The 25,307-nt window shown below is 33.1% G+C and overlaps 2 protein-coding genes across 2 annotated transcripts in view; one reads left to right on the plus strand and one right to left on the minus strand.

Annotated features, from left to right (window-relative positions):
* LOC134228452 (uncharacterized) overlaps window positions 1–25,307 on the minus strand; it is a 94,063-nt gene that overhangs the window by 28,583 nt on the left and 40,173 nt on the right. The gene's annotated exons all lie outside the window — the stretch shown is intronic.
* Window positions 1,559–17,320, plus strand: LOC134228444 (uncharacterized). Its single transcript, XM_062710102.1, has 5 exons — window positions 1,559–1,670; window positions 6,153–6,250; window positions 7,453–7,653; window positions 9,770–9,906; window positions 17,017–17,320. Exons 1-5 carry the CDS (start codon window positions 1,612–1,614, stop codon window positions 17,191–17,193), a joined length of 672 nt encoding a protein of 223 aa, XP_062566086.1. The 5' UTR covers window positions 1,559–1,611; the 3' UTR covers window positions 17,194–17,320.

Genomic DNA, 25,307 nt, shown 5'->3' on the forward strand with positions numbered 1-25,307 from the left:
TTATGACGTTATGACGTTATGTTGCTATGTTACGTATTATAAAGCTTCTGAAGATTTGAAATGAAAGCGCTTAAGCTAAACTAAAGGTTTTCGTGTTTCTTTTTTACAAAGATTTACCTATATATACCCATTACCTAACGGGGGCTTTAAAACTTGCTCTGACAGAAGATGTCTTCTTTGTAAGCACAGCACTGACACAGACAGTTTTAACAGTCCTGTTACAGGCCGCAGCTACAAAATACTAGGAAGTTTGTCCTGTCATACTGACAACTGCATTTATCTCATCAGTTGCAAAGTTTGCTCCAAACAGTATATTGGTGAAACAGGAGATCTCCGCAGGAGAGTCAATAACCACCGTTCGACCATTAGGACCAAAAAACTCAATGAACCCGTTGGGGAACATTTCAACCTTGAGGATCACAAATGGGAGGACATGACAGTAGTGGTGATTGATCATAACCCAAGATGGACAGATGCTCAGAGAAAAAGCAAAGAAAAGTTCTGGATGCACAGATTGAAGTCATTCCGCCCCAATGGTATTAACAAACTGAATGACTTCACCAGAATGAACGTAAACTAGACCCGATTCCTGATGATTCCAAACAAGATTATTCTCTTAATTTAGTGTAAGCTCTACAGTTGATTTGCGTCACCAACTCTCGAACAACCCACAAAACTATGTATTGCTTACGCCTTTGTTAATTTTAAAATTATTAATTATTTTTTACCGATAATCAGTCCTAAAACATTTCAAATTAAAATTTATAATAGATCATAATTCATATGTGAAAATGCCGCTTCTATATTATTTTTCTTTGATTATTCTTTATGAAGTATAGTTACGCCATTTTGAGAGAATGAAACAATGTACGATTTACTGACTGTCGTAATTAATTAGCATAATTAATTCGTTCAGTTATGTAAATCGCACTTCACCCGAGTATACCCGATAGACCGGACGTATTTCATAGCGATCCGGATTCTTTCTTTAATAGTGTTCTTAAAAAATTCCAAATCAACATGTAACTAAGTATGTAAATATATAGTGTTTAGTAGTTTAGTAGTAGTGCTAGTTGTTTTTTGTTTCGCTTTTTCCTTTGTTCTTATGACTTTTTAACTCTATTCTTTGTCCTGAGGAAGGGACAGGGCGTCCCGAAAATTTGACAATTTTTATTGTTCGTGTCGTTGGTCATTTTTAGTGCTTTATATATATATATATATATATATATATATATATATATATATATATATATATATATATATATATATATATATATATATATATAGACATGTATATAAAAGTCATTAGATTTAGCTTAGTAAGAGGTAACCGCAATAATGAACAATTTGGACAAATAAACAGGAAATCTTAGAGATAACTGGCGTCTATTTTATCTTTTTATGTGTGCTTGTAAAAGGGGGACATAGTTTTTACGTGCAGTGTCAAATTAGCAACAGAAAAATGATTTGCAATAGCACACATAGATCGATTGACCAAAATCTTATCAGTTTTTCAATCTAATAACTGGAAGTTATAAGTTTTAGCTTTACCTGAAATTGCCTATAAAGTTTGCACTTCTCAATATCATTTGCAGTTAAGACACGAAGAACATGACTTTGACGGTGTGCCTTGTCTTGTGTTTCTTATATTTTACCATTTCCTTTGCATCGTGAGTATTTCTTTTAGCCAATTACTGTAGTATTATTTAAAAAAATATATTTAAAAAAAACAAGGAAGAAAAGAAAAAAAACCATTCAGCAAACTTATAAGATATGATTAAGCGCAAGAATGAAAATTTTCTAAGCAGAGATTCTAGTGTTATTACGAAAAAATAGATCAATTGCGAAAAAAGGCGATTTATAGTACAAGTAGTCGTAGGTTATAAATATTTTGCTATAAATTACTGAGGCAAAATAATGAAATGAACATTAAAAAAAATATTTGATTATATATTGATTATCAGACAGTCATGTAATTAGGGCTCAAAAGGTGTCATTAAAAACCTCTTCACATTCTATATCTCAGGAAGGAGAAATAAGATAAATAAGAAATCGATAAGCACTTGTAGACAAAATATGTTGAAAATAATTATCTAAACAAAGTAAAACTAGCTGATTAGATAAACTCCACTCATTTTGGAAAACATTGGAACTACTGAAAAGATTTCCATACATTTCTATCAGGTTTCCAATTTGAGAAACCTGGATTTTCCCTCTTGTGATCAAAAGGAAGAGGATGCTTCCTATTGACAAAATTCATTCAGATTTATAAAAGAGAAAAAAGAAATATTCTCTGACTTCGACATTCAAATATACCTATTATCGGCCATTTCATGTACAGTAGGGGGACAAAAGTGTTGAAAAAAAATGGCGCCAAGTTTCCAACAGAAGAGAGACAACTGGAGCGGAAAACCGTCTTGACAGCTAACTTACATTGACAAAACTACAAATAACTTACCTAAATATCTAGTAAGATGACCTTTTAATCTGATGACCTGTTGTATTCTTCTTGGAATCGATTGATAAAGATTTCTGACATAATTTACAATGATGTCCTGCCATATCCTAAACGTTTCTTGAAAAAGTTCGTCTGAGGAATTTATATTGTGCATCCGTGATTGGAGTTTTCTTATAATATAAAGCCATACATTTTCTAAGATATTTAAGTCCGGAGACTGTGCAGGCCAGCTCATGTTCTTAATATGGTTTCTGGCAATAAAATCTTGTGTTACACGAGAGCGATGTACGGGGGCGTTATCATCTTGAAAGAAGTAACTTCCGTGTGGGAAATGCCGCACTAGTACTGACCAGAGGTTTGAATCTAAGATCCCTTCCACCCCACCCAAAGTTCCGATATCGCCGAAGCACAGGCACCCCCACACCATGATACTGAATTTGCCGCCATTTTGTCGTGGCACTAAGTTCGATCTTCAACCTTCGCCTGCTTTTTTCCAAACATAAAAAGGATTTTTTTCCCCGACACATATCTGAGATTCAATGCTGAATAAAACTTTGGACCACTGAGTTTGTACACTCCACCATCTCTTCTCCCTACACGATGACAAGCGTTTCTTTCGGTTTAAATTTTTAATCACAATGTTTTCTTATACACACCTCTAGTGAAACCATTTTCTTTAAGTCTACGTTTGACAGGCTTCTGAGACACAAATGTTGCCCTATTTTCATTAAATTGCGCTGTAATTTCTCCTATGGGTGCTCTACTATCTCTATTAACAATCTCTGGAGCCTCCGATAGTCCCGATCGTCGAAAAAACGAGGCCGACCCAATCTTGGCAAATTCTCCACTGATCCTGTGTCTTGATATTTACGTACAATACGAAACACTGAAGCCAAAGATCTATTGACACTTCTTACAATAGCTGACATTTTTCTCTGTTTAAGAAAAGTTCCACAATAACTTGTTTCAGGGGTTGTGAGATTTCCTGACTTTACGTCTCCATTTTGTTACCGAGTTAGATCGTCAACAAAACTATAGCAGATGACAAAATATACGTCATGCTATATGTCATTTGTACTGATCTATTTATATTTCAGGGGGATTTCCGAAATTCCAACTCTGAACAAAATACACAACGTTTAATACGCCAGGACCTACTATTTACTTTAGTTTCGCCATTTTTTTCTCAACACTTTTGTCCCCCTACTGTACTTTAATTCACATCTCGAATCGATATTTTCCATTGAAACACGGACCTTCGAAACTTCAGAGGTGGGATCAGGTGCCATGGAGAAGTAAGCATCCCTTGCTGTCAGGTTACACCCACCGAACCACTTGATTCTCACATTACGCAAGATCACATTTTGTCTGCAGTAAAAGACACGCGGGTACGTTAAGGAAGCATATAAGTCATTTCTCGGGAAATTTATACTTTTTAAAGAAAATTAAGTTTGATAAATTACCAAAACCGCTGATAAACGTAAACTGTTATTAACTATTGTACACAGATAAAAGAGTGTCTAACGCACAGACGGGCACCACCGCCACGGCATCACGTGACTTCTATTTATAGCGAAATTTTCCTTAATAAAAAAGCTAACAGAACAACAATACCCCGGAGTTTAATAATTTCTATGAGTAAATAATATAGTTGAAAAACATCTATTTTGCCTAAAAAGTGCTGCTAGAATCCCGCTGTCCTTTCAGTAAAATAATTATTCCACAAAATCGCACGAAACCTTACCCTATGTTTTGAATTTGATACATATTAACTGCGATTTTTCGTAAAACCATGTTTAACTCGGGGTTGTAGCAGCACTTTCCAAGTTTGTCAGAAGGCAAACATTCCAACTGTACAAATTTTATGTTTTGAAATATCCAGCTTATTGTTGTTCTGCTGCATTATTTTTGACACAAATGACAGACGAAAGTCCGACCAGGATACGTATAGAGCTGACTGTCTTCGAAAAAGAATATTATTGATGAAAATAAATTAGCATACCTGTTCAATTAATTGAACTCCATATGAATTTCACAAAATATTCACGATATTTCCTTTTAAACTCCATTTTACGCATCTTTGTAAATGCCGTCTTAACCAAATTCTCTTAACACGACATGATCAATTCCCAAGTTACTTGAAGTACACATATGACGTAATCGGTGATAGATTTTAACAAAAATGACAGATACAGCATCACAATATAAAAACATTTCATTTTTGTTAATGTTTACACGTATCTATTCATTTTCTAGAGTTAAATTACATATGTAAATACCTAATTACGAAAACTTGTGTTATAAAACTGACGTCACATCACCTACTATGACTTAATAATATAGCACTGATCTAGTCAAGGTAGACTATTTTGTATGCTTCCTTCTTACCCCTGCGCCTCAAATACAACAAATCTCTCGGAAGCGATCAAATTATTTATGAACATTTCAATACCACCATTTCATTCTTCTTGTCTTTATACAAGAAATTGATTTATCTTTGACTATGGGATAGTACTGGAAGAACATCTTATAGGCATTGAAAACATATTCATAAAAATAAAGGAAACCTGACACAACCCAAGAACTTTCGCCCGATCACATAATTGAGCTTCCTTGAGATCGATTATAAATCTATGCATATTATGTCAGTCTGATTGATGAGAGTCAAACATGTTTCAGAAAGGGTACCTCTACTTTAGATAATATATTGATTTTGAATCTTTTGTCGCAAACACTAATAAATAGCAAGCAAAGATTATACTGTGTGGTCATCGATTTTAAAAAGGCTTTTGATACTGTTTTGAGAGGCAATCTTTCGTACATATTGTTTTCAAATAGTTTTAATGGGAAGAAGAAGGATATGGAGATAACGAACAGTATTCAAAATCAAAGTCCATAAAACAATATAAAATAAAAGCAGAGCAAACACAGACCTCTGAAACATCAGAGGTGGGATCAGGTGCCATGGAGGAGTGAGCATCCCATGCTGCCCGGTCACACCCTCCGTGTGCTCCTTGTCATGGTCAGGAAATAACGGAAAAATCCGTCTTCAACTCAGTTTATAAATAATGGACTTACAATATGATTCTAGACATCTTTGTTTTGAAAGCTGGATAAAAAGTATTATGTTGTATATCAAGAATGTTTTTGGTTATGATGAAAACTTCATAAGAATTGAACACTTTTATAACATACTGGGAAAGAGAAACAATATACCCTGTGAATAAATCATGATAAAAAGGCACTCAGAAAATACCAAAACAATTTTAATTGTACTTTTGCAGGATGTTTTAAATGCATACACTAGAAAAAGCTGCTACATGCTTTATGCTTTGATAGTAAATGCAAGTATTGTCTTTCGAATAGTCGAATCATGACTGTTGTCTTTCAAAAAAGTAAGTCTATTCCATAAATTTCATACTGAATAGAGCTACGAATTTCTCCATTTACTCGACCAGACGATCAAAGTACAACTATCTTAGCTTTGATTTAAGAAATTAGTTTTTCTTTTCTTTTCTTTTTTTTTTTTTTTTTTTTTTTGAAAAAATATATACATGTATCTTAGTCACCATTCCAAATTCAATTTTTTTTTCAAATAGACAAAAAAGTAAAAAAAAAAACAAAACAAAACAAAGAATAACACTCATGCATATTTGTAATTCATATATAATATATCGTATTATCTTTTTTAAAGGAGTGGAGAGTCTACCTTAAATAAATATTTGTCTGGCTACGTAGACTATGTTTCCACCGCAAAGAGCATAATTAAGAGTCCATTCTTTTATGGTCCAGGTAATTTCATATAAATACTTTTAAGCAGCTTAGTCCGAAACTGGAACTTATATACAATAAAAGTACGTCATTATATCTAGATAATATATAAAAATAAATTATGAGATTGATTTAATAGTTTATTACAACAATCATTACAAGGAAAACATAGATCAAAAACTTTATTGACAAACAGAAGTTCCTGATAGGAAGTTAAGATTTGCTGTGAATCACCTTTGAAAAAAAATAAATTTATCGTTTATATCTAATTTTGAAGAGGGATATGGAGATAACGAACAGTATTTAGTCTTAAAGTTCATAAAACAATACAGAATAAAAGCAGAACAAACATGGACCCCGAAACATCAGAGGTGGGATCAAGTGCCACGGAGGAGTTAGCATCTCCTGCCGACCGGACACACCCGCTGTGTGCTCCTTGTCATGATCAGGAAATAACGGGAAAAGTCCGTCTTCAATTCAGTGTATAAAAAATGGACTAACAATTGGTATGAACAACGTCAGACAGCATTTTACTTAATGATAAATTGTATTTGCTGACAAGGTCATTGTATCGACCATAGAACTTACGAAATGATGGACTTTAAACGAGACTGCTGATATTCTTGTTTCATCAACTTGCTTGTCAATAATTTACCTCGTTTAGATCATTCAAACCCGAGTATTTTTTCCATTATTAGAAGGCTAAGTCATAGTATTTCTTTAAAAAATTAGGGCATATATTAACATGCATATTTAAAGAATAAAGGGAAATCGATATTTTCAATGAATTTTTTTAAAGGAAGTTTAGTCACGAAGGGCAAAAATATTGTTCGTGTGCAGGTATAAGTACTTTGATGTAAAAATATAAATAATGTTCGGGTTTGTTCTTCTGGAGATATTAGCGATAAATTTGATTTTTCAAAGGTGACTTCATGCGATATCAACATAGGATTATGTTTTGTGTGACCTAGCAAAAATTATTTTTTCAACATTTGAATTTTGATATCTTTTAAAAGAAAAAAGACTTCGGAGATATAATTTGACAAATGTTGAAAAAATTTATGGACGATTCTTTTTTAAGAGAAAAAACCGTTATATTTTTCACGATTAGAATCGGACTAAGCAGCCTTAAAATGAAAGAAAAACATACAGATTTTTTGGGGAAAATTGCGAATTAGGATTGCTAGTTTTGAAATTATAAACAATTTCATTTTTTTTTTCAGCCACAGCGTTTGGTGTAGTGAAAGGCATTTCAAAGTCTGAGAAACTTCAGCCACGACTGAACTTGACAATCAATAATGAACTGACAAATGGCATTCTTGTAAAACCCGATATTGACTTGGAATACGGTGTAGAAGAAGCTAATCCGAAGAGGAGGATTAATCCTGGGGAATCTTTTTCTATGAGTTTAAGAGGCACAAATTGTAAGGCAAAAGGCAAAAATTATGAAAATAGATATAAACTAGACAAAAATGCTAACGAAACACTTGCTTATTCGTATTTATGAATTGAACGTTTGCCGGATCGATACTAGTGTATATGATAATCATTATTTCCAAAACTGTGTGATTAACAAATGTCCTGATATCATGTTAAGATTCTTAAATGACCTTCTTATCCAAAAACCAGCTGTGCATTGCGCACCATTTTTGCCCAGATATGAAATTCATGATCACTTAATGTGGTCTGTAAGGTTGCAACAGGAGTAGTCCCCCAGTTACAAATCAAATAACAAACATTTATTTACTCTCATATTGCCTACTTATCATCCTGTGCCTTAGAGTCCATACATTTCAGCTTCCTGTTGACCCAGTTTTGTGTTACATTTTTCAACTTATTATATGCTAAAAACTTAATGAATTGGCTATCTATTGTAAATATTTCTATTTTTTTAAAATATATTTACAACAAATTTTCATGAATAGAATTCCTAAGCTTTTTTTTTCATTTTTTACAGATTTATCTGAAGGGACTCCCCTGCAGACGCCATATTGTCTGCTTTAGCAAGCTCCTCTAGCGTCAAACACCACATACGATGTAACTTTTTCTGAGTAGGAATTAGTAGGAATGTAACGAATACGAAGAAAAAATGAATGCTTTAAAAAAAGGGAATATTAACGATTTAAATTCTTTAATGAACTGATCACTCCTCAGTAAACATTGTAGTTATTTACAGTGTATAAGGTTTGACACAATAGATAGGCCAAATTTTTCCTCAAATTCAATTTTCCTGAAACTTTGATATTTTGTTCTTGGATACAAAATCTCTCTTTATGTATGATTTGAAAGAAATTCAATCGCACATTTTTTGCCCACATAGTCTGAAATAAGGCTTATCAGACCCCTGTAAGAAGATTGTGAAATCAGACATTAGACTTGAGAATGAGCCTTATTTTAGAATTATCAATTGATCTATTGCAAATTTGTGTAATACTTTTAATAAAAATAACATTTTTGTTGCTTTAAGTTAGTAAGTCAACTTGATACTGGAAAATTTGAGTAAAATATTAAGTAAAAATAGAACATACGTAGCGTCGGAATGGAAAATTTACATGAAATTATCCGACAGTTTAAGTTTTCGTAAGAGAAAATGTTTAATTCAATTTTTACAAAAAATCAACAGAATGATTCAAATGGGTCCTAAAATAAAATGTTGAAAAATAAAGAAAATTGAACCGGTAGTTTCAGATATTTTTGCGATAAAAAAAATTTCAATGGCAAAAAAAACTAAAAGATTCGGTAGATGACGTCACAATAGTTGACCTTTGACCTCTTGATATGACCATGACCTTAGTAGGACATAACGAATGGAGACTCCTTATATATGTGTCCAAATATCATTCCTCTACTATATATGTTTATTACACTGTTACTGTAGCATAAAAACATTCCAAAATGTAAGCCCCCAAGTGACCAATATATAGGATTCTCTGATTTTTTCACAAAATATGACGCAAGCATGCCAAACCTATTATTTTTCTGACAGGGATCATTCATTGTTGCCAATATAGTAATATTATTCTTCTTTTCTCTGGTACTTTTTAAGAAATGGGTTAAAATAGAATCCACGGGTGTTTTGTCCTACCTTAATATGCCTCATTGTTTATTATATTATTTTATCAAATACATTATATACAGTTAAAAGTAAAATATTAATTATCTTAGGTGGTGCATTAGCAATTTTGTGCAGTGTATCTGAAAATCAAAATCATAATTCTATTCGAAATTGTCTTAGTGTTTGAAATTCATTTGGTGAGTTTCTATCTTTTTTCAAGAATACAAAAAAGTAAATAAGTTTTATTATAAAATTTGGTACTGTTTTATCGTGATAGTGCATTGAAAATATTTTTTCCCGAGCTACATATAAATTTGCAACTCGAAGGTTGTCAGATTCCTTTGTATGAAAGTAAAATTTACTGCCAGAATTGAAAACCTAGCACTATTATAACTGTATATTATATCAAGGAATATTCTAAAAAAAAATGTGCTCATACCAGATGATTATGAAGTGAAGGTAATAAAATGTTACAATCATTACAGTTTTACCAGTAGGGACGACTGGCGTACTGACTTATCATTTTAAGGAAACAGATTTTGCGTTATCCATAACTTGGAGTGTTCCATTCTTTTATTATGTGCCCTTGATGTACTCCGCTAATAATAGATTTGGAATCAATGTAAGTATTTAAATATTAAATTTAAATTTAATCTGAATAATCTTCTGAAACTATCAAATGTTTAAAATTAGGGATAAATGCTAGTAAAATATTGAAAACTAAAAATGATACAAATTTTTATATTATGATGTAAATGATGTATTCCTAGGCTTTTCTTTTGAAATTGTAACATTTTTTTTCTACAACGGCTGCTTCTTTACTCAAGATCAAATTATTGCAATTATTAAAAAAAAAACATAGCCTATTGTACATAGAGCCAGATACTAAAGCTCTTTACCCGATTTAGATCATAAAATAAAAGTAAAATCGCAAGCTCATATATTAAATTGAATTTATTTCAGAAATAAACAACGTTATCTAGTGAACATGGCGTTAGGAATAGCAATTGTTCTGCTGGCATATTCCATGATGCGCGCTAGCGCATCATGGAAAATATGCCAGCAGAGCTATTGCTATTCATAATGCCATGTTCACTAAATAATCGTTGTTTATTACTTATATTTGCATTCTTTGATGTTGTTCAAGAATATCAGAGAAAATCCTGACTTAACGTTACATAAGGACGTAGCTTCTGTCTTCAGTAAAGTAAACCATACGGCTGTTAAAATCAGTACCCCTGATCAATACTCCTTTTCTCTAATAAATCACATTTTATAAAGTTTTTCCCTTTCAAACACAGTTATCTGGATACAAGCAGCGCCGTCATCACATTCTCTTAATTGTTGTTTTGATGCAGTCATGACGTCATCGATCAACGTTCATGAAATCCTCTGACAAAAATCAATAATTTTACACTGTGGTAAAAATGAGAATGCTTTTATAATGATTATTACTCCAGTATGCTTTTCTGTAATTCTTTTTTTTTGGTACTTTTTCTATTTATTTTTTCTTGAAATAGACATAGATCTACTAGTTAAAGAAATTTTCTCTTTCTGAATGTTATTACCCAAGTTTGAAGAGTTATAGTTCTTTGTACAAGTGTGCATGATAAGAAAAAATAAAAATATGGAGTTCTATTCATTTTTTAAAAAGGTTTTATATTACAATTAAATACATTGACCAAAATTAAAATTTTAAAGATATCAAACAGCAATTTTAAATTGTTCTGAATTCCTTTTTTTTCAAAAAAAATATTATTAAAAACTTATATTTAGTCCTTTGACGAAACATTTCATATATATACTTCTCAACACGTTATATAAGTGTAGGAGAGCTTGTACTAAACTAGTGAGATAGAGCAATTGCACTCATTACAGGAACAGTTGCGTCTATAGTTCCATGAACGCAGTTGCTGGGTACATGTTCATAGTGGGAGAGAGCAGTGGATATGCAAATATAACCATATGTTTATATCAGTTAGATATCACCAGAATTTTATCATTTGGTCTGTATCACTTTCCAAAGATACGCTTAAAATATTTACACTAACTGCTTTTTCGTTATGCTAGATAACTTCATTTAATCATAAAGAGAGGTTCTGTGTGATCAATTGTTATGTACATCGCACAGATATTAATGTTCCTCTGTTTTTCATTAACCTTTGAAAATGTTGCCTCTTTAAAACTGTTTGAAATAAAATATTGCGATAACAGTAAGTATTTAAGCTCAAAATACATAAAAATACTAACCAGGAGTAAACAAACAGGGACTTCCCGAAACATAAGAGATGGGATCAGGTGCCATGGAGGATTTAGAATCCCCAGTTAAGAAAATTTGAGCATTGTGCAGTGTGCCGTCTGTGCAATACAGCTGCCATTTTTCAGTAAGACAGATTTTAAGCGCTTCTAAAACGTTTGTTAAAGGGAAAAGGATAGGATCGATCATAATGCAACACAAGGAGGAGTGCCTTGAGGAAAACTTATTTTGGATACCTTTTTTTCTTTGGATACCTGTGATCTATTTAAAGGACAACATGGGGCTTTAAAACACAAGTGTTGTATTATTTCCCTTGATTAATCATGTTTATGAAAATAGTGTTTTTCATGATTTTATTGTAAATCTGGGGTCTACTTTCATTGATATTTTTGATTTAGAGAAACAAGAAACACTCCTATTAAACCCATATTTAAGATTTGATAACAATGTTGATGCAATGCCACGTCTTCACAAAGATGATAAACGAAACAAGGGCTAACTATGATGATAACAGGAGCTACGCAACAGGAGTTGCAACTGCATTCAGTATACACCAATCGGCTTTGCAGCGGTTAAACTTATGTCTTCACCAGCTAAAAACATGGATGACAGACCAAGAACTGGCCATCAACATGTTTACATGGTTACATGTACCACACACAAACAGGGCCGTCAGACACCCCCTCCCACATAAGCAATCGATTAAGACGCAAAACTGCTGCTAAAATTGCCGGTTGAAGAAGTCAGCATAAAAGTGCACAGATTGTTTGCAAGAGACTGGTATTCGTCCACGACATCCGTGCATTGGATTGATTGATTGTATATTGATAAACGTCCCTCTCGAGAATTTTTCATTCATATGGACACTCCACCATTTGCCGGTGCAGTGCTCCTAATTTTGTCCTATACTCGACACTCAGGGCCATTGAGTAGGGGGATCTTTTTTGTGCCAGCTCCTACTGCGACACGAAGCCTCGGTTTATAGGCCTCATCCGAAGGACCGGTCTCCACGTGCCACATTGCGATTCGAATCAGCGACGTAGGGATTGACTTCTTACTTCGCGACTCTACAGCAGGCGCTCTAACCACTGCGCCACGCGGGTCCGTACATTGGAAACCCAATAGCGCTGAGACGTCGCAAAGTACATATTGTTATGCCCCTAGAATTTGGGGGCGATAAAAATGACATTATCTTAACTTTTCAATTTGCACCATAGGGCATGTATGATTTTTATCACAGCAAACTCTAAAATCACTTAAAATTAAGGTTTAAACTGAAAACTTAGATTTTTATTTTTAATCTGAATATGTGTTTCTTTTCTTTGTTGAGTATATAAGACGTCTGGTCACGGTCATGGGCTGGTGCACACTGACCTAAAATTTTCTAGTTTTTACATTCATTGATTGTATGTCAAACCTGTACTGTCTATAGAATTCTACATACAAAAATTTAACACTAATCGTACTTCAGAAATAAAAATAATGATTAAAAAAGAACTAGAAAGTCTGCTATTGCAAACAATAGCGTATGTCGCCTCGAACTGGACAAGACTTTCTTTTTTTCATCACTAAAACAATACCCATTAGCTAAGCTTTGACAACCATCAATTCGTATCACTCCTTTCAGTACTTTGATTTAAAAATCAAAGTAAAAGAATTTTCACTTTCCCCTGGTTACCATGTTACTAACAATCGATTATTTGAAAAGTTTAAATGCGAATCGAACAACTACAATTATGCCTAGGTCACATTTCCCGGCCGGTAGTCGTAGACCGGTGGTAATCGGTAGTAATCCGCAACCAACATCGGTCCACATCGGCCTAGTAGTCCTTAAAGTATCAGTCACATTATCCAGCGATGTGCATACGATGGGCAACCAATGCGTTTTATGAGAAAAATGGCGTGGTTGCCGGCCGGACTTACAAAGGCCCAGCGATACATTGCTAATCATAAAACGATGTTCCAGGATAATCGGTCAATGTATATTACATCGCTTTACATCGCTCATACATTGGTGAACATCGTTCGTACATCGGTCGACTACGGGCCAATGTTTGGTCGAACATCGACCGATGATCGGTCGTTATCTGTTGAACACCACTAAACTCCCCAATGACCTCAGATTCAACGGAAATTGGACGATGCTCGGCCATACATCGGCCGATCCTTGAAAGATTTGTTAATGATGGGTTGCCGATGATAAGCGATGTGAGGCATCGGTAGAGACATCGCTGAATTTTAACTACGAATTATTTCCTACCGATGACCTGACCGATTCGCAAAAACGACTCAGTCACTGTCCGATCACTAATGGTGCCCGGCCGGCAACCACGCCATTTTCATCAAAAAATGCATCGGTTTCTCATCGTATACCCCATCGTTGGATAATGTGACTTATACTTTACTAATCATTAATATCAGAAAGTTTCATGATGAATGTTCCATGGACAACAGAGAGCACTTCCGGACAAAATTCGCTATTTTTCACACGTTTCCTTGGCAACGATTTGAAACTGAATGACCACATAACAAAACTACAACTAGTCTTTTGAGGAAAGTTTCAGGAAGATTCCCAGCTATCTTCGAGAAGCAGCCTGGAGAAAAAACACGAGTACAATCGCAATGTGTCGTCCCCGATTTCGTTCGGGGCGACATAATAAATAAAAACATGACCGAATAAGTCAATAAATGTTTTGACAAATGGAAGCCAATGACGACTCTTTTTTCGATTTCAAAGTTTATTAAATAAATCCAATTAACAATTTTTCCGTGATCGTATAGTTTTAGAAATATTCGTTCCTTAAATATGATCAGAAAAGACCAATACACTTTTTATATATAATTGTTCAAAGGATCCGTCCAAAATATAAAGAGTTTAAGACCGAACTCCAAATAAATAAATAAACAAAAGTCCAAAAGAATGATTCCCAAAATAATAAAATGCCAAAGAGATGTAATAATTTGAGAATAAAACCGGGAATACTCTTTTCTGACCAAAACAGGGTGTTTTGTGCTCAGTGGGTATCCATGATCCCTGATATAAAAATATATTTCATTGGCTAATTCACCATCACGCAAGTGAGTTTAGGCTACATATGGAGGTTTCTATGCAAAATATCTAATTTAATTCCATCATTGCTCTACCTACTGAACAGAAATTGTTAAGACTTGTTTTCTTATACATTCTTGCTAGCCACGACATGAAATAGCCAGTACACATTATGACGTCATATTATGACGTCATCGAGCTCTACTAAACAGTGTATAAGAAACATCAACAAAATCGCTTCGGCGCAAGGGCAAACCTTACTTTGTTTTACAGAAGCAAGGTATAAAAGGACGCAGGATATACCAAGGATTTACGATTTTGCTGCACAAATGTCGGCACTGCAATTGTTTAGTTACTATCCGTACAAATTTAAGTTTAAACAGGGTAAAAATTCACAGTCCAGTGTAAGTTTCCTAAAATTTTTATCGATTGAAAAAATCTATAGGATTTTTGCAGCAATTTTATTAATTTTAATACTATTCACCTTAATATTATACATTGTTTACTTTAAATTAGATTGGACATGCCCTTGCGCCGACGTGCTTTTGTTGATATGATTTATTACCTAAAATGGGAGAGAACAATGACGTCATAATGTGCGCTTGCATTAATAAACTGTGGGTACTTAGTATGTATAAGAAAATCAATATGAACTTTCTCTGTACATAAAATATACAACTTATTTTTTTTTTTCAGCTCATTTGCATGGAAATATCCATATTTAGCCTTAACTCACTTTCGCACCAAGCACCTACGCTTTGTCCGTAGGTCTGTCCGTTGACCTATGAACCCCTACATGGCACACCCTCAAATGCAGGTAAATACATGTTACTAATATTTATGGGCTCAGTCCCCATCTATGCTCCACAGTAGTTCTAGCCTCAAGCTCTTTTACTTATTTACTTCAAAGTTCCCAATTTTATTGCTCTTAGTCAAAACTCTTAATAATACCATTGTATTTCCGTTCAAATTTTATTACTTACTATCGATTGGCTTGATTGGTCTATTAGGATCAATTTCATTACAAAATAATCTACCAAATTATAGTGCATTGGAACAACAACAAAATCCAATTTGTTTTGACAAGATAATAATTGTTTACAAAATTAAAGTCCTTTTTCCAATTATAAAGTCACCGAATTTGCGTCACTAATAATACACATTCTAATTTAATAAACCTTTATATCATTTTACTTTCACTGCTAATAACTAAAAATGATTATGATACTAATATTGTCTAAGTTTAAAATGTTCAAACAATATGTCTGTGCTAAACCCTATAGGTTTACACAAATACTTGTAACTTATACGTTATTACAACCAAACTGCAGTAAGAGCCACACATTGAACGCTGCAAAAAAGGGACATTTTTAGAGACAGTGCAAGTTTGATGGATCCAACAGTCTGTAGAAATAAACATAAAAAACAAACAGAATAAAGTATCTAAATTCGTTTTCGAAATACACACAGAATACAATCTCTCCCATCCAACATGTTGAAAAGTCACTTGACAATCCAGTTTTCTAAAAATAGATGGCAAAAGTTTTTTGGGCTACAAATTTGTCCTATACTCGGCACTGAGGGCCATTGAGCAGCCAGGGTTCTTTTCCTGCCAGCACTTATTGTGACATGGGACCTCGATTCATAAGGTCTCAACCGAAGGGCCTGTCTCCACGTCCCACAGTGGGAGCCAAATTAGCTAATGATATGTTAAATTTTGAATTTAATGATAACTTCAAAACATTTATAGGACATGGACACAGTTTCAGTTGAGAGTTTTAAACCAATTATTATTCCCAACTAAGGACCATATAATGACTTGAACACCATTTGTCGATTAGCAAATGAAATACAGAACTTTAAGTTCCTCAAAATGTAAACAAGCTTCATGTCTTGTTTTTGTTTACATATAGAAATATCATATAATAAAATTAAATTCAGCAAATTACTGGAAACCGTCGAATCATGTTTAGAATTAACATCTTCATTGAAATTATTAGCTTTGAACGTACAAGTATATTAACCTTTGTAAACAAAAACATGAACGTGTTTACGTAACAAAGGTTTAGAGCTCTAACTTTGATTTGTTTCTCGGAAACTGACGTTCAAACTTGACGATCATCAGAAAGACCTTAAATAAATATTTGTAAAAATGGAGAAAATTAATTAAATGTTAAGCTGAACCTGTGTCCATATGTTTCTTTAGATCATATTCTGAATGTACTTACGTATTTTCTATCATTTTAAGTTATTTATTTTAATTTTTATTTATTCTTTTCTTTATTTTTTGCACTTGAAATTATACATTAAGAGTTTTTTGCTGACAATTTTGTAATTGCATTCATTTTCAAAGATGAAGCAACAAACTCAATAAAATATTATATTTATATAAATTCCATTTATTATTTTGATTCTTGCATTTTTAGGTGTACAAAAAACCATGTGAACAAAAAGCGAATTCAACCCTAGCGATTCATGGGCCTGGAGAGTCTTATTCGTTTGAGTCGACGGAAGTGTACAAGAGTGAAAAAGTTGTGTTGTATGGAATTATGACAAGTGGAATGACTGATGCAAATCTTGAAATTTTTTTAACAAATTCATAGACGATCCATGCACATGTAAAGCAGAAATAGTGCAAGAATACCATGTTTATTTTCAAAGTCGATTTTAAATGATTAATTGCACATTCTGTTATTTTAAATAAAAAAAAGAATAAATATACTACATAATGCAGTCATAACATGTCTTGGTTTTGCGTAAGGAAGAATTGGTATTGTCATGTATGCGTTATGAGCACCTAATCAAACGCAAATTCAGAAATAATTATAACATGTATGAAGATGCATGCAAACAATTATGACGTTTTGTCACATGTTTTGTCAAATTTTATCAACTTTGTATACCCCTGCTTGCAAGTCATGAGAATATATAGTAATCTGGATGTCTGTCCGTCTGTTGTTACGCTTTGCGGTGCGCATTTTTTAATCATAACTCCTCTTGTGCCAATGAATTAATTTTAATGAAACTTTCACAGTCATCGTTTAATTGGCTTTTCCATCAACTAAGCTTACACTAAGGACAATGCATGGGTTTATAATATGAATCATATTTGCAGACAATCATTTACATTTATCAAACTATATATTTAAGAAAGGATTCATTGTTTTAAAAAATACCCCTACTCGCTTGTCTTGCATTAAGTACCAAAAGCAAAAGTTCTCTGACCTTTGGAAATGTTTTGAACTGCGGAGAAATATCCATAAACTGAGAAATTGAATAAAAACATACCTTGACCTCATTAAAGGGTCTCCTTTGAGATTGAGATTTGGGACTTTGAGATTGAATACTGTTCATTATCTCCATATCCTTCTGAGTAAATTCAAATGTCCTGTTGCTATCTGTTTCTGTCCGTCTGCTTTTGTCGCGATTAACATTTGAACATTTTCAGTTTTTTTCTCTGAAACAGCTCAACCAATTTTGACAATTAGCATCTATGGGTGAGGGGAAACAAATTTCTGAATTTCAATGTCCTCCCACCCCCCCCCCCCCCCCCTCACGGTTGGTGGGCTGGGGGTGCAAAAACAATAAAATAAATGCCATCTTCAAAAAAAAAAAAATTCTTACTTACTCCTGGATATCAATCAATAAAATTGTTTGTATGATTGTAATCAGCACTAAGTCCTCTACCAGAATTGAGAAATTCATGACCCCGTGATCAGGGGTCTTAGTGTTAGGGCGGGGCTAAACAGATTAAATAGTGAAAATGCATTATTTCTTTGAAATTCTTCATTTCTGCTCCTGGGCATTGAATACACTTATTAAGAGCATAATTATGTTTAATCTGGCAGCCTCTTCCCAAATTATTGTGAATTTCATGGCCCAATGGTCAGGGGTTCTGATGCTATGGCGGGGCTATGTAAATTATACCGGGGTAAAGTGAAAATGGATTATTTCTTTGAAAATCTTATTCTCTGCTCCTGGATATTAAATAAACTAACCAAGTATGTAGTTAAGTTGTATAAGGCTACTTCTTCCAAAATTTTGAATTTCATGACTCAGGGTTAGGGTTTCTAGTGTTAGGGTTGTGCTCTACTAATTATATAGTGAAAATGCATATAATTTTTTTTCTGCTTTTGGGTATTAAATAAACTAACCAAGTGCATAGCTATTTTGCATAAGGCTGTCTCTTTCAAAATTGTGAATTCCATGGTCCAATGGGTCAGGGATTCTGGTATTAGGGTGGGGCTTTATTAATTTTATAGTGAAAATTCATAAATTCTTTTAAATGTTTGTTCTCTGCTCTTCAGTATTAAACCAAAGAACTATGTACACAGTTATTGCGGGAAAGGATGCCTCTGTGAGATTCGTGAATTTCAGGGCCCTTTGGTCAGGAGTTCAAGGCAGTGCTTTAATAGTCATATTTTGAAAATACTTGACTTCTTAAAAAGTCGTTTTCTATGCTCCGTTGGAACTATTCCAATGATCTCGTTATATATTTACAGCTGTTTCTTCCAAATGATTAATATTAGGGACCTTGGGTCAGGGGTACTTGGAGGAGAAGGGCGGAAACATAATCTGGATATAAATCAATATTTTGAAGTCTGCTCTCTGGAATTAATGAATAATTTACAGTGAAAAAGAAAATATGATGTAATGTGGTCCCATTGCTAGTGGTTCCTTTGGGATTGATTGCATAACTCGTTATAAAGTAGAAATGCGTTTTCTCTGATCTACATTTAGTTTAAACTTTATTTCATTTCAATTAAGCATCATATATACACAGTGGATAATGCACAGAGGATTCGGAAACAAGTAGTAACAACCTACAGCTAAACTAACTTTTTAAACTCACATGGTTTTTCGCACAAATTAAGGTCACATGGCTATAATGCAAAATGGTGTAAAGTGACAACAAAATAAATTTTTTTAATGATTACATGTAATAACTTAATTCTGATCATATTCCATTACTTTAAACATAATTTCCACACATTAATCGGAGTGATTTTTATATGCTCTTGGATGATATATTATGTGAGTTTTCAAAATGGTTTTTTCATTGTTTCTCTTCAGATGCAACCGTCTTTGTATGCATTCATTTTAAAGCATACTTTTGCCTTGCCCTCATCCAGAAATTGTGCAGTTTATATAATTTCTGTATTTTCCGTACATTATGACACTAAGGCGCAAGATGATAAAAGTATTTCTCATCTGTTTGACTGATTTCCATGTTAAAAAGATGACATTTTTCATGTTAACTGCCTGAAATCTAGCATCATGAAAGTTACCTACCGACGCAAAATTTCAAAGTTACAGACCATAAATGTAGAAAGAAAATCTTTTCTTTATTTACAATTTAAGTTGAAAGATAAACAATGCTTTATTATCATATCCTTTCACATGATTTCTTTATCAGGTTTTGTCATTTTTCGGCGCTGCATTTTGATAAAACCATGACAAGTATTGAAAATGTGCAACGTATCTAGAAAAATACCCATCTGTAAGAAGTCAATTTGAACATTTCAACCAAATAGCATCAAGGAAAGTTCTATTAATGAATTTGTAAATACATATGATAGAATCATACAAATTTAACATTATACGATTCATAAACAAATTCCCTTTTAGAATACGGACTTCTAAAACTTAAAATAATAATTTTAGAGAATAGGCACCTATAATATGAAATATTTCATAATTTAAGGCCTATACATAGGACTGAAATTCGATCATTGTAAGTTTTATTGCAAGAAAAATGTGACTTTAATTTGTGCAAAAAAACCATGGGAGTTTAAAAAGTTTGTTGAGCTGTATTTTAATCCTTTCCTTAAATTAACTTTCAACTATAAATAAAGAGCATTTCCCCTTTTTGAATGACAGGTATAATAGGAACAAAGACTGAAAAATAAAGATGAAGCGAAAATAAAATAAACAAGAAGCCCATGGGCCTTATAGGTTCACCTGAGTATCATGCAAAAACTTTACAACGATTGAATTTGGTTCTCATGTTTTAAACCAGACTTCATGGCATTCACGATTTTGAAAGAGGTGCCATTGCTAGTCGTAACTGTACACTTAGCTTGTTTAGTTTGGTTACTTAATACCCATAGACAGAGAAGGGGAACAAAAAATTTATTCGTACTAATCAATATATTCAGCAATAATCAGTATAGTGCAACTACCACAAATGAATCCCTGAAAATGGTCCACACATTTCACAATTTTGGAAAAAGCACCCTTCCTTATCAAAAATATTTGATTAATACAAAGGAGAAGATTTCAATCACTTAAGTCATTTTCAGTATATAAGTAGAGCCACCCCCCCCCCCCCCCCCCTATGGTACCCCTGACCCAGGGGCGTTGAAATTCACAATTCAGGAAGAATGACCCTTGCTCATCATAACTATATAGGTAGTTCATCTGCTTAATACTCAGGAGCAGAGAAGATTTTAAAATAATTCCTGCATTTTCTCTATATAACCAATAGAACCCCGCCCTAACTACAGACCCCTGACCCTGGGGCCATACAAATTCACAACTTTGTAAGAAGAAGCATTCTTGCTCATCATAACTATATGTAAACGTTTCTATCCCCGAATAAGTGTTCGAATTGCTTTATTTATCCAACAAGGATGGGATTTTCAAATTGTCACCATATTATTGGGAATATTACTTCTAGCATGCTGTATGATTGTTTCGTTAAGTCATTTTTACTTTGGTGTCGTTGAATCGAATAGTATTTCTTCCCAGTGGACTGAGTTCAGGTTATCTCTATATGAATGATAATCGCCTTGATTGAATAACGACATTTCGGCATTAAGTAACCAAAAGAAACCAAAATAAGCATGCTAAGTGTGTAGTTATGAAAAGCAATGGGACCTCTTTCAAAATGTGAATTTCATGGCCTTTGGTTTAAAACACGATTTAAATTCAATTCTTTGAAAGTTGTTACATTTTACTCAGGTTACCTATAAGGCTCATGGACCTCTAGTTATCTCCCTGAAAGCATACAACCCATGCAAAACTTAGTATATAACCAGTATGTTGGGTTAACACGGTAAATCTACTGACAAATTTTCATAACCCAATGATGGTTTGAATTTCTAAAAAGCTAACAATAAAATCAAAAGGTTATACTATTTCCATCAACATCAAAACCCAGGGCAAATCAAAAAGATGGGAACATGTTTGTGTAAAATAATATTAGTGTAAAACACTTTTCATTCGCTAGAACTTTATTTACGTGTAATTACGCAAGATACTATAATCACGGAATTGTTGTTCTCGGGAATAAAAGTATTCCTTAGGATTATATACAACACTTTCTACAATGCCTGAAAAATGTGTCTTTGTAATAAGTGAATTACAGTATTTGAAATTTGTAATTTTCAACCAATTAAGACAGATTTTACAATTTAATGTTGTCATGAACAAAATGGAATCCATCAGAATATTTCCACTCCGATGACTGTGAGGGCTGTAATAACAACTTCCTTGTAAGCTTCTGAATTAAACAGAAACAAATAAAGTCCATCACGATCAGCATTGAATACTCCCGTGCTTGTTGAGTAACCATGGTGAAACCCATGATGGAATACATCGTAAACAACTTGGGTTCTGAATAAGCCACTGCATGTATGAAAGAGGAAGGCGGGAATTTCGACACTTTACATGTACAACAAATAGCCACTTTAAACTCCGTTACCTTAAAATATTAAGCTGGAAGTTGAACAATGAGGCATGGACTGGGGATTTTTACGTCCTTCACAATATATAGCACAACAGGGTATATATTATTATTTTGTACTCCTTTTCACTGATTGTAACAAAATATCTCTTTTATCAAACCTGCGACAGGCACTATTTCTCGAGGACTTGCCCTAGGGGAATAGTTTCTTTCAAGGTATTGATGAAAAAGCTATCCCTTTTAAAGCAAATGGATAGTAAGAAAAATAATTGTTGAAAGTTGGAATACCTGATACCATACATTTATAAGCAAAAATGGCAAGCAGAAAATTTTATAAAAGGCTTGAACAAGCATTTGGTTAAGATAATGCTAGAACAATGAGCTAAGGTCCTGATTACTTCATGAGGATAGTATCAAACTATAGATTGATTGAAGATATCAAAATTCGAGGCAAAAACTTAATGCATTTTTAAAAGGTATACTCGCTTTTCATTATATCGCGGTTTCCATTGTATCGCGGTATATTCCAAAAATTTAGATACAAAGCTCATATTCTTTCTGTAACAATACTATCTGTTTGTCGTCCGCATGTAAACTTTTGTGCCGATTAAAAAGTATGGCACATGTATCGGTAATTTTTTATTCAAATAAAACGTAATTTTACAGATTTTCATTCCCGTTTATATCATATTTAGATCATTGATTTTATAACCTAGTAAAATCCAGAATAAAGTTCATGTTTCGAAAGTCTTTAGTTTGTATTAATGTTTTTTTTTTGTAGAATTACACCGTAAATGTAAAAGTAAAAACTGAAGTCCATGTCAGCCACAAGTTTCCATGTTTTCGTATACCGCGATACTACGAGACTCTACAATTTATGAGGTAAATAAGACTTACCGTTTTAAAAATAGACAACAAATTAAACAATGCATACTTGAGAAATAATTTGACACTAAAAAGTTAGGCCATAGATTGATTATGGGTAGTATTTGCTGAAAGTAAAAGTTAAAAATTTGAATAACACTTAATATGCAAAAGGATTAAGTACGGTGATATCATGAGACACCAGTATATATGATATAGGAAATTAATGTACTACAGAGTATAGCTTTGCTAGTCATCAAAGTTTTCACTGTACGAAGTGAAGTGTATGAAGTGATTGGGGTTAAGATTCATTTAATAAGCATCATTTATTATGCTGTAATAATTCTGGAGAGCAATAAATTTGTCAAACTTGCCCCACCCCCCATTCTACATTCTCTTACATACACATCCATCTGATTGTATTTGTTTGAAGGAAAACGAAATAAAGACATTGCCCTCAATTACTGTTGAAAACAGTCCGGACAGATCAGATATTCATTAGTTTTATTTATCTCCTATCCGTGGAAATTCAAAAAGTGGGCTCAAGATAATAATAAATTTAGAATTTATAGGCACAGATTTCAATTATCAAGATGTCATTTCAATTTAAAAGCAATAGATAGGTCAACATTTTCCAAAAAATCATTTTTAAAAACTTTGATTTTTTGTTTTTTTTATACATGTATTTATAAAATCTCTCTTAAATATTGCTAGTATTTGAACAATATTCAACAGCATATGTTTGCCCACAGAATTTGAAATATGGCTTTTCAGACACCTGTATAAAGATTTGTAATCAGACATTTGATTTGAGAATATGCCTTATTATAAAACCTATCAATGATCTATTGCATACTGTGTGACGCCGTTTATAAATGCAAATATCTCGTTATTAAGATTTAACCGCCGAAACATGGCTGAAAAATTGCCAACTCTGCGTTAAACAGTATACAATCAATATATATAAATAATATTTAATCAAATATATTGATACAAGTAAATTTGATTCAAGTAAATATGTAAATTTAGAACAATCCTAGCCTAGCAATTAAAACTTGACATTTGATAATTCTATCTTTTAATAATCTTCAATCTAAAAGTTGAAAATGATTACATGATAATTTGTCAAATAATAACTTTAGATTGAAAATTAATTAGGTTTTCAAAAAGTAACAAAATGATCAAAATGTTGCAAGAATAAAATCTGTCGAAATGAGAAAATTGAAACGGTGGATACAGACATATAGGCGATTATAAAAGAAATTTCAATAGCAAAAAAAAATCAGCAGATGAAGGTTTTGAAGGTTATCTTCTTAATATGACTTTGATTGTATATTAGGAATGGAGACCATATATTCATGTATATTTCCAAATACCACCCTCTAGTGTTTAGTTGATAGTTTTTCTGCATATAATAACAGCAGAGTGCTATCTGGTACTTAGACAGCATAAATACATTCTTAAATGTATGCTCCCATGAGACCAATATATAGGATGTGTCTTTTGTGTTTAAACAAAATATGAGAAAACATATCACAGCTTATTTTTTCTTACAAATTACATTGTTTATTGACAATCTACTGACATCGTTCTTTTTTCCTGTGTACTTTTTAAGAATTGATCTAAAATAGATTTCACGTGTGTTTTGTACTACATGTACCTAAAAAGAACGTCATTTGATCTTAAGAAAAAATAAAATTCACATTTCAAAGAGAAGTATACCAAAAAATAGCGAATGGGCATCAACAGTCCCAATTTTAGCTTTAATTGAAACACGGCTGTTAGATGATAAATGAAGAACAGTGACTGCAGAGGTGTCGTCGTTTACTGGTCTACATTTACTCGCGATTTACTCACGACTGTCTTCTGTCTTTTGGTATTTGCGACCGTTAATGTTGATTTAACGGTCGCAAACTGAGTTTTACCGGTGCATTAGCCAATTAAAGTGTGTTTTACAAAACAATTGCATTAGAATTATTTAATTAAAAGTTATGTTCTTATGATACCTATACCGTATTTTACTTATGGATTGTTAAAGAACGTGTTTGTTTCTCAGAGAATTGGTAAAAACCCGAGGTCTTAACAACAATGTATCGAGCGATAAGCTTTGATTTTCAGCGGGAAATTGTGCAGGCTTCACATGATGTAATGAAGGCATGTAACTAC

This window comes from Saccostrea cucullata, unplaced genomic scaffold, assembly GCF_032062105.1.
Source record: "Saccostrea cucullata isolate Sc308-1 unplaced genomic scaffold, CSIRO_AGI_Scuc_v1 ctg623, whole genome shotgun sequence".
NCBI classification, from domain to species: domain Eukaryota; kingdom Metazoa; phylum Mollusca; class Bivalvia; order Ostreida; family Ostreidae; genus Saccostrea; species Saccostrea cuccullata.

Excerpts from the sequence above, each read along its gene's own strand:
- LOC134228444 (XM_062710102.1), top strand. The coding sequence starts at position 1,612 with ATGACTTTGACGGTGTGCCTTGTCTTGTGTTTCTTATATTTTACCATT. Across the intron at positions 1,671-6,152 it reads TTTACCATTTCCTTTGCATC|GAGTGGAGAGTCTACCTTAA; the intron begins GTGAGTATTTCT and ends TCTTTTTTAAAG. Across the intron at positions 7,654-9,769 it reads GAGTTTAAGAGGCACAAATT|TTTTACCAGTAGGGACGACT; the intron begins GTAAGGCAAAAG and ends CAATCATTACAG.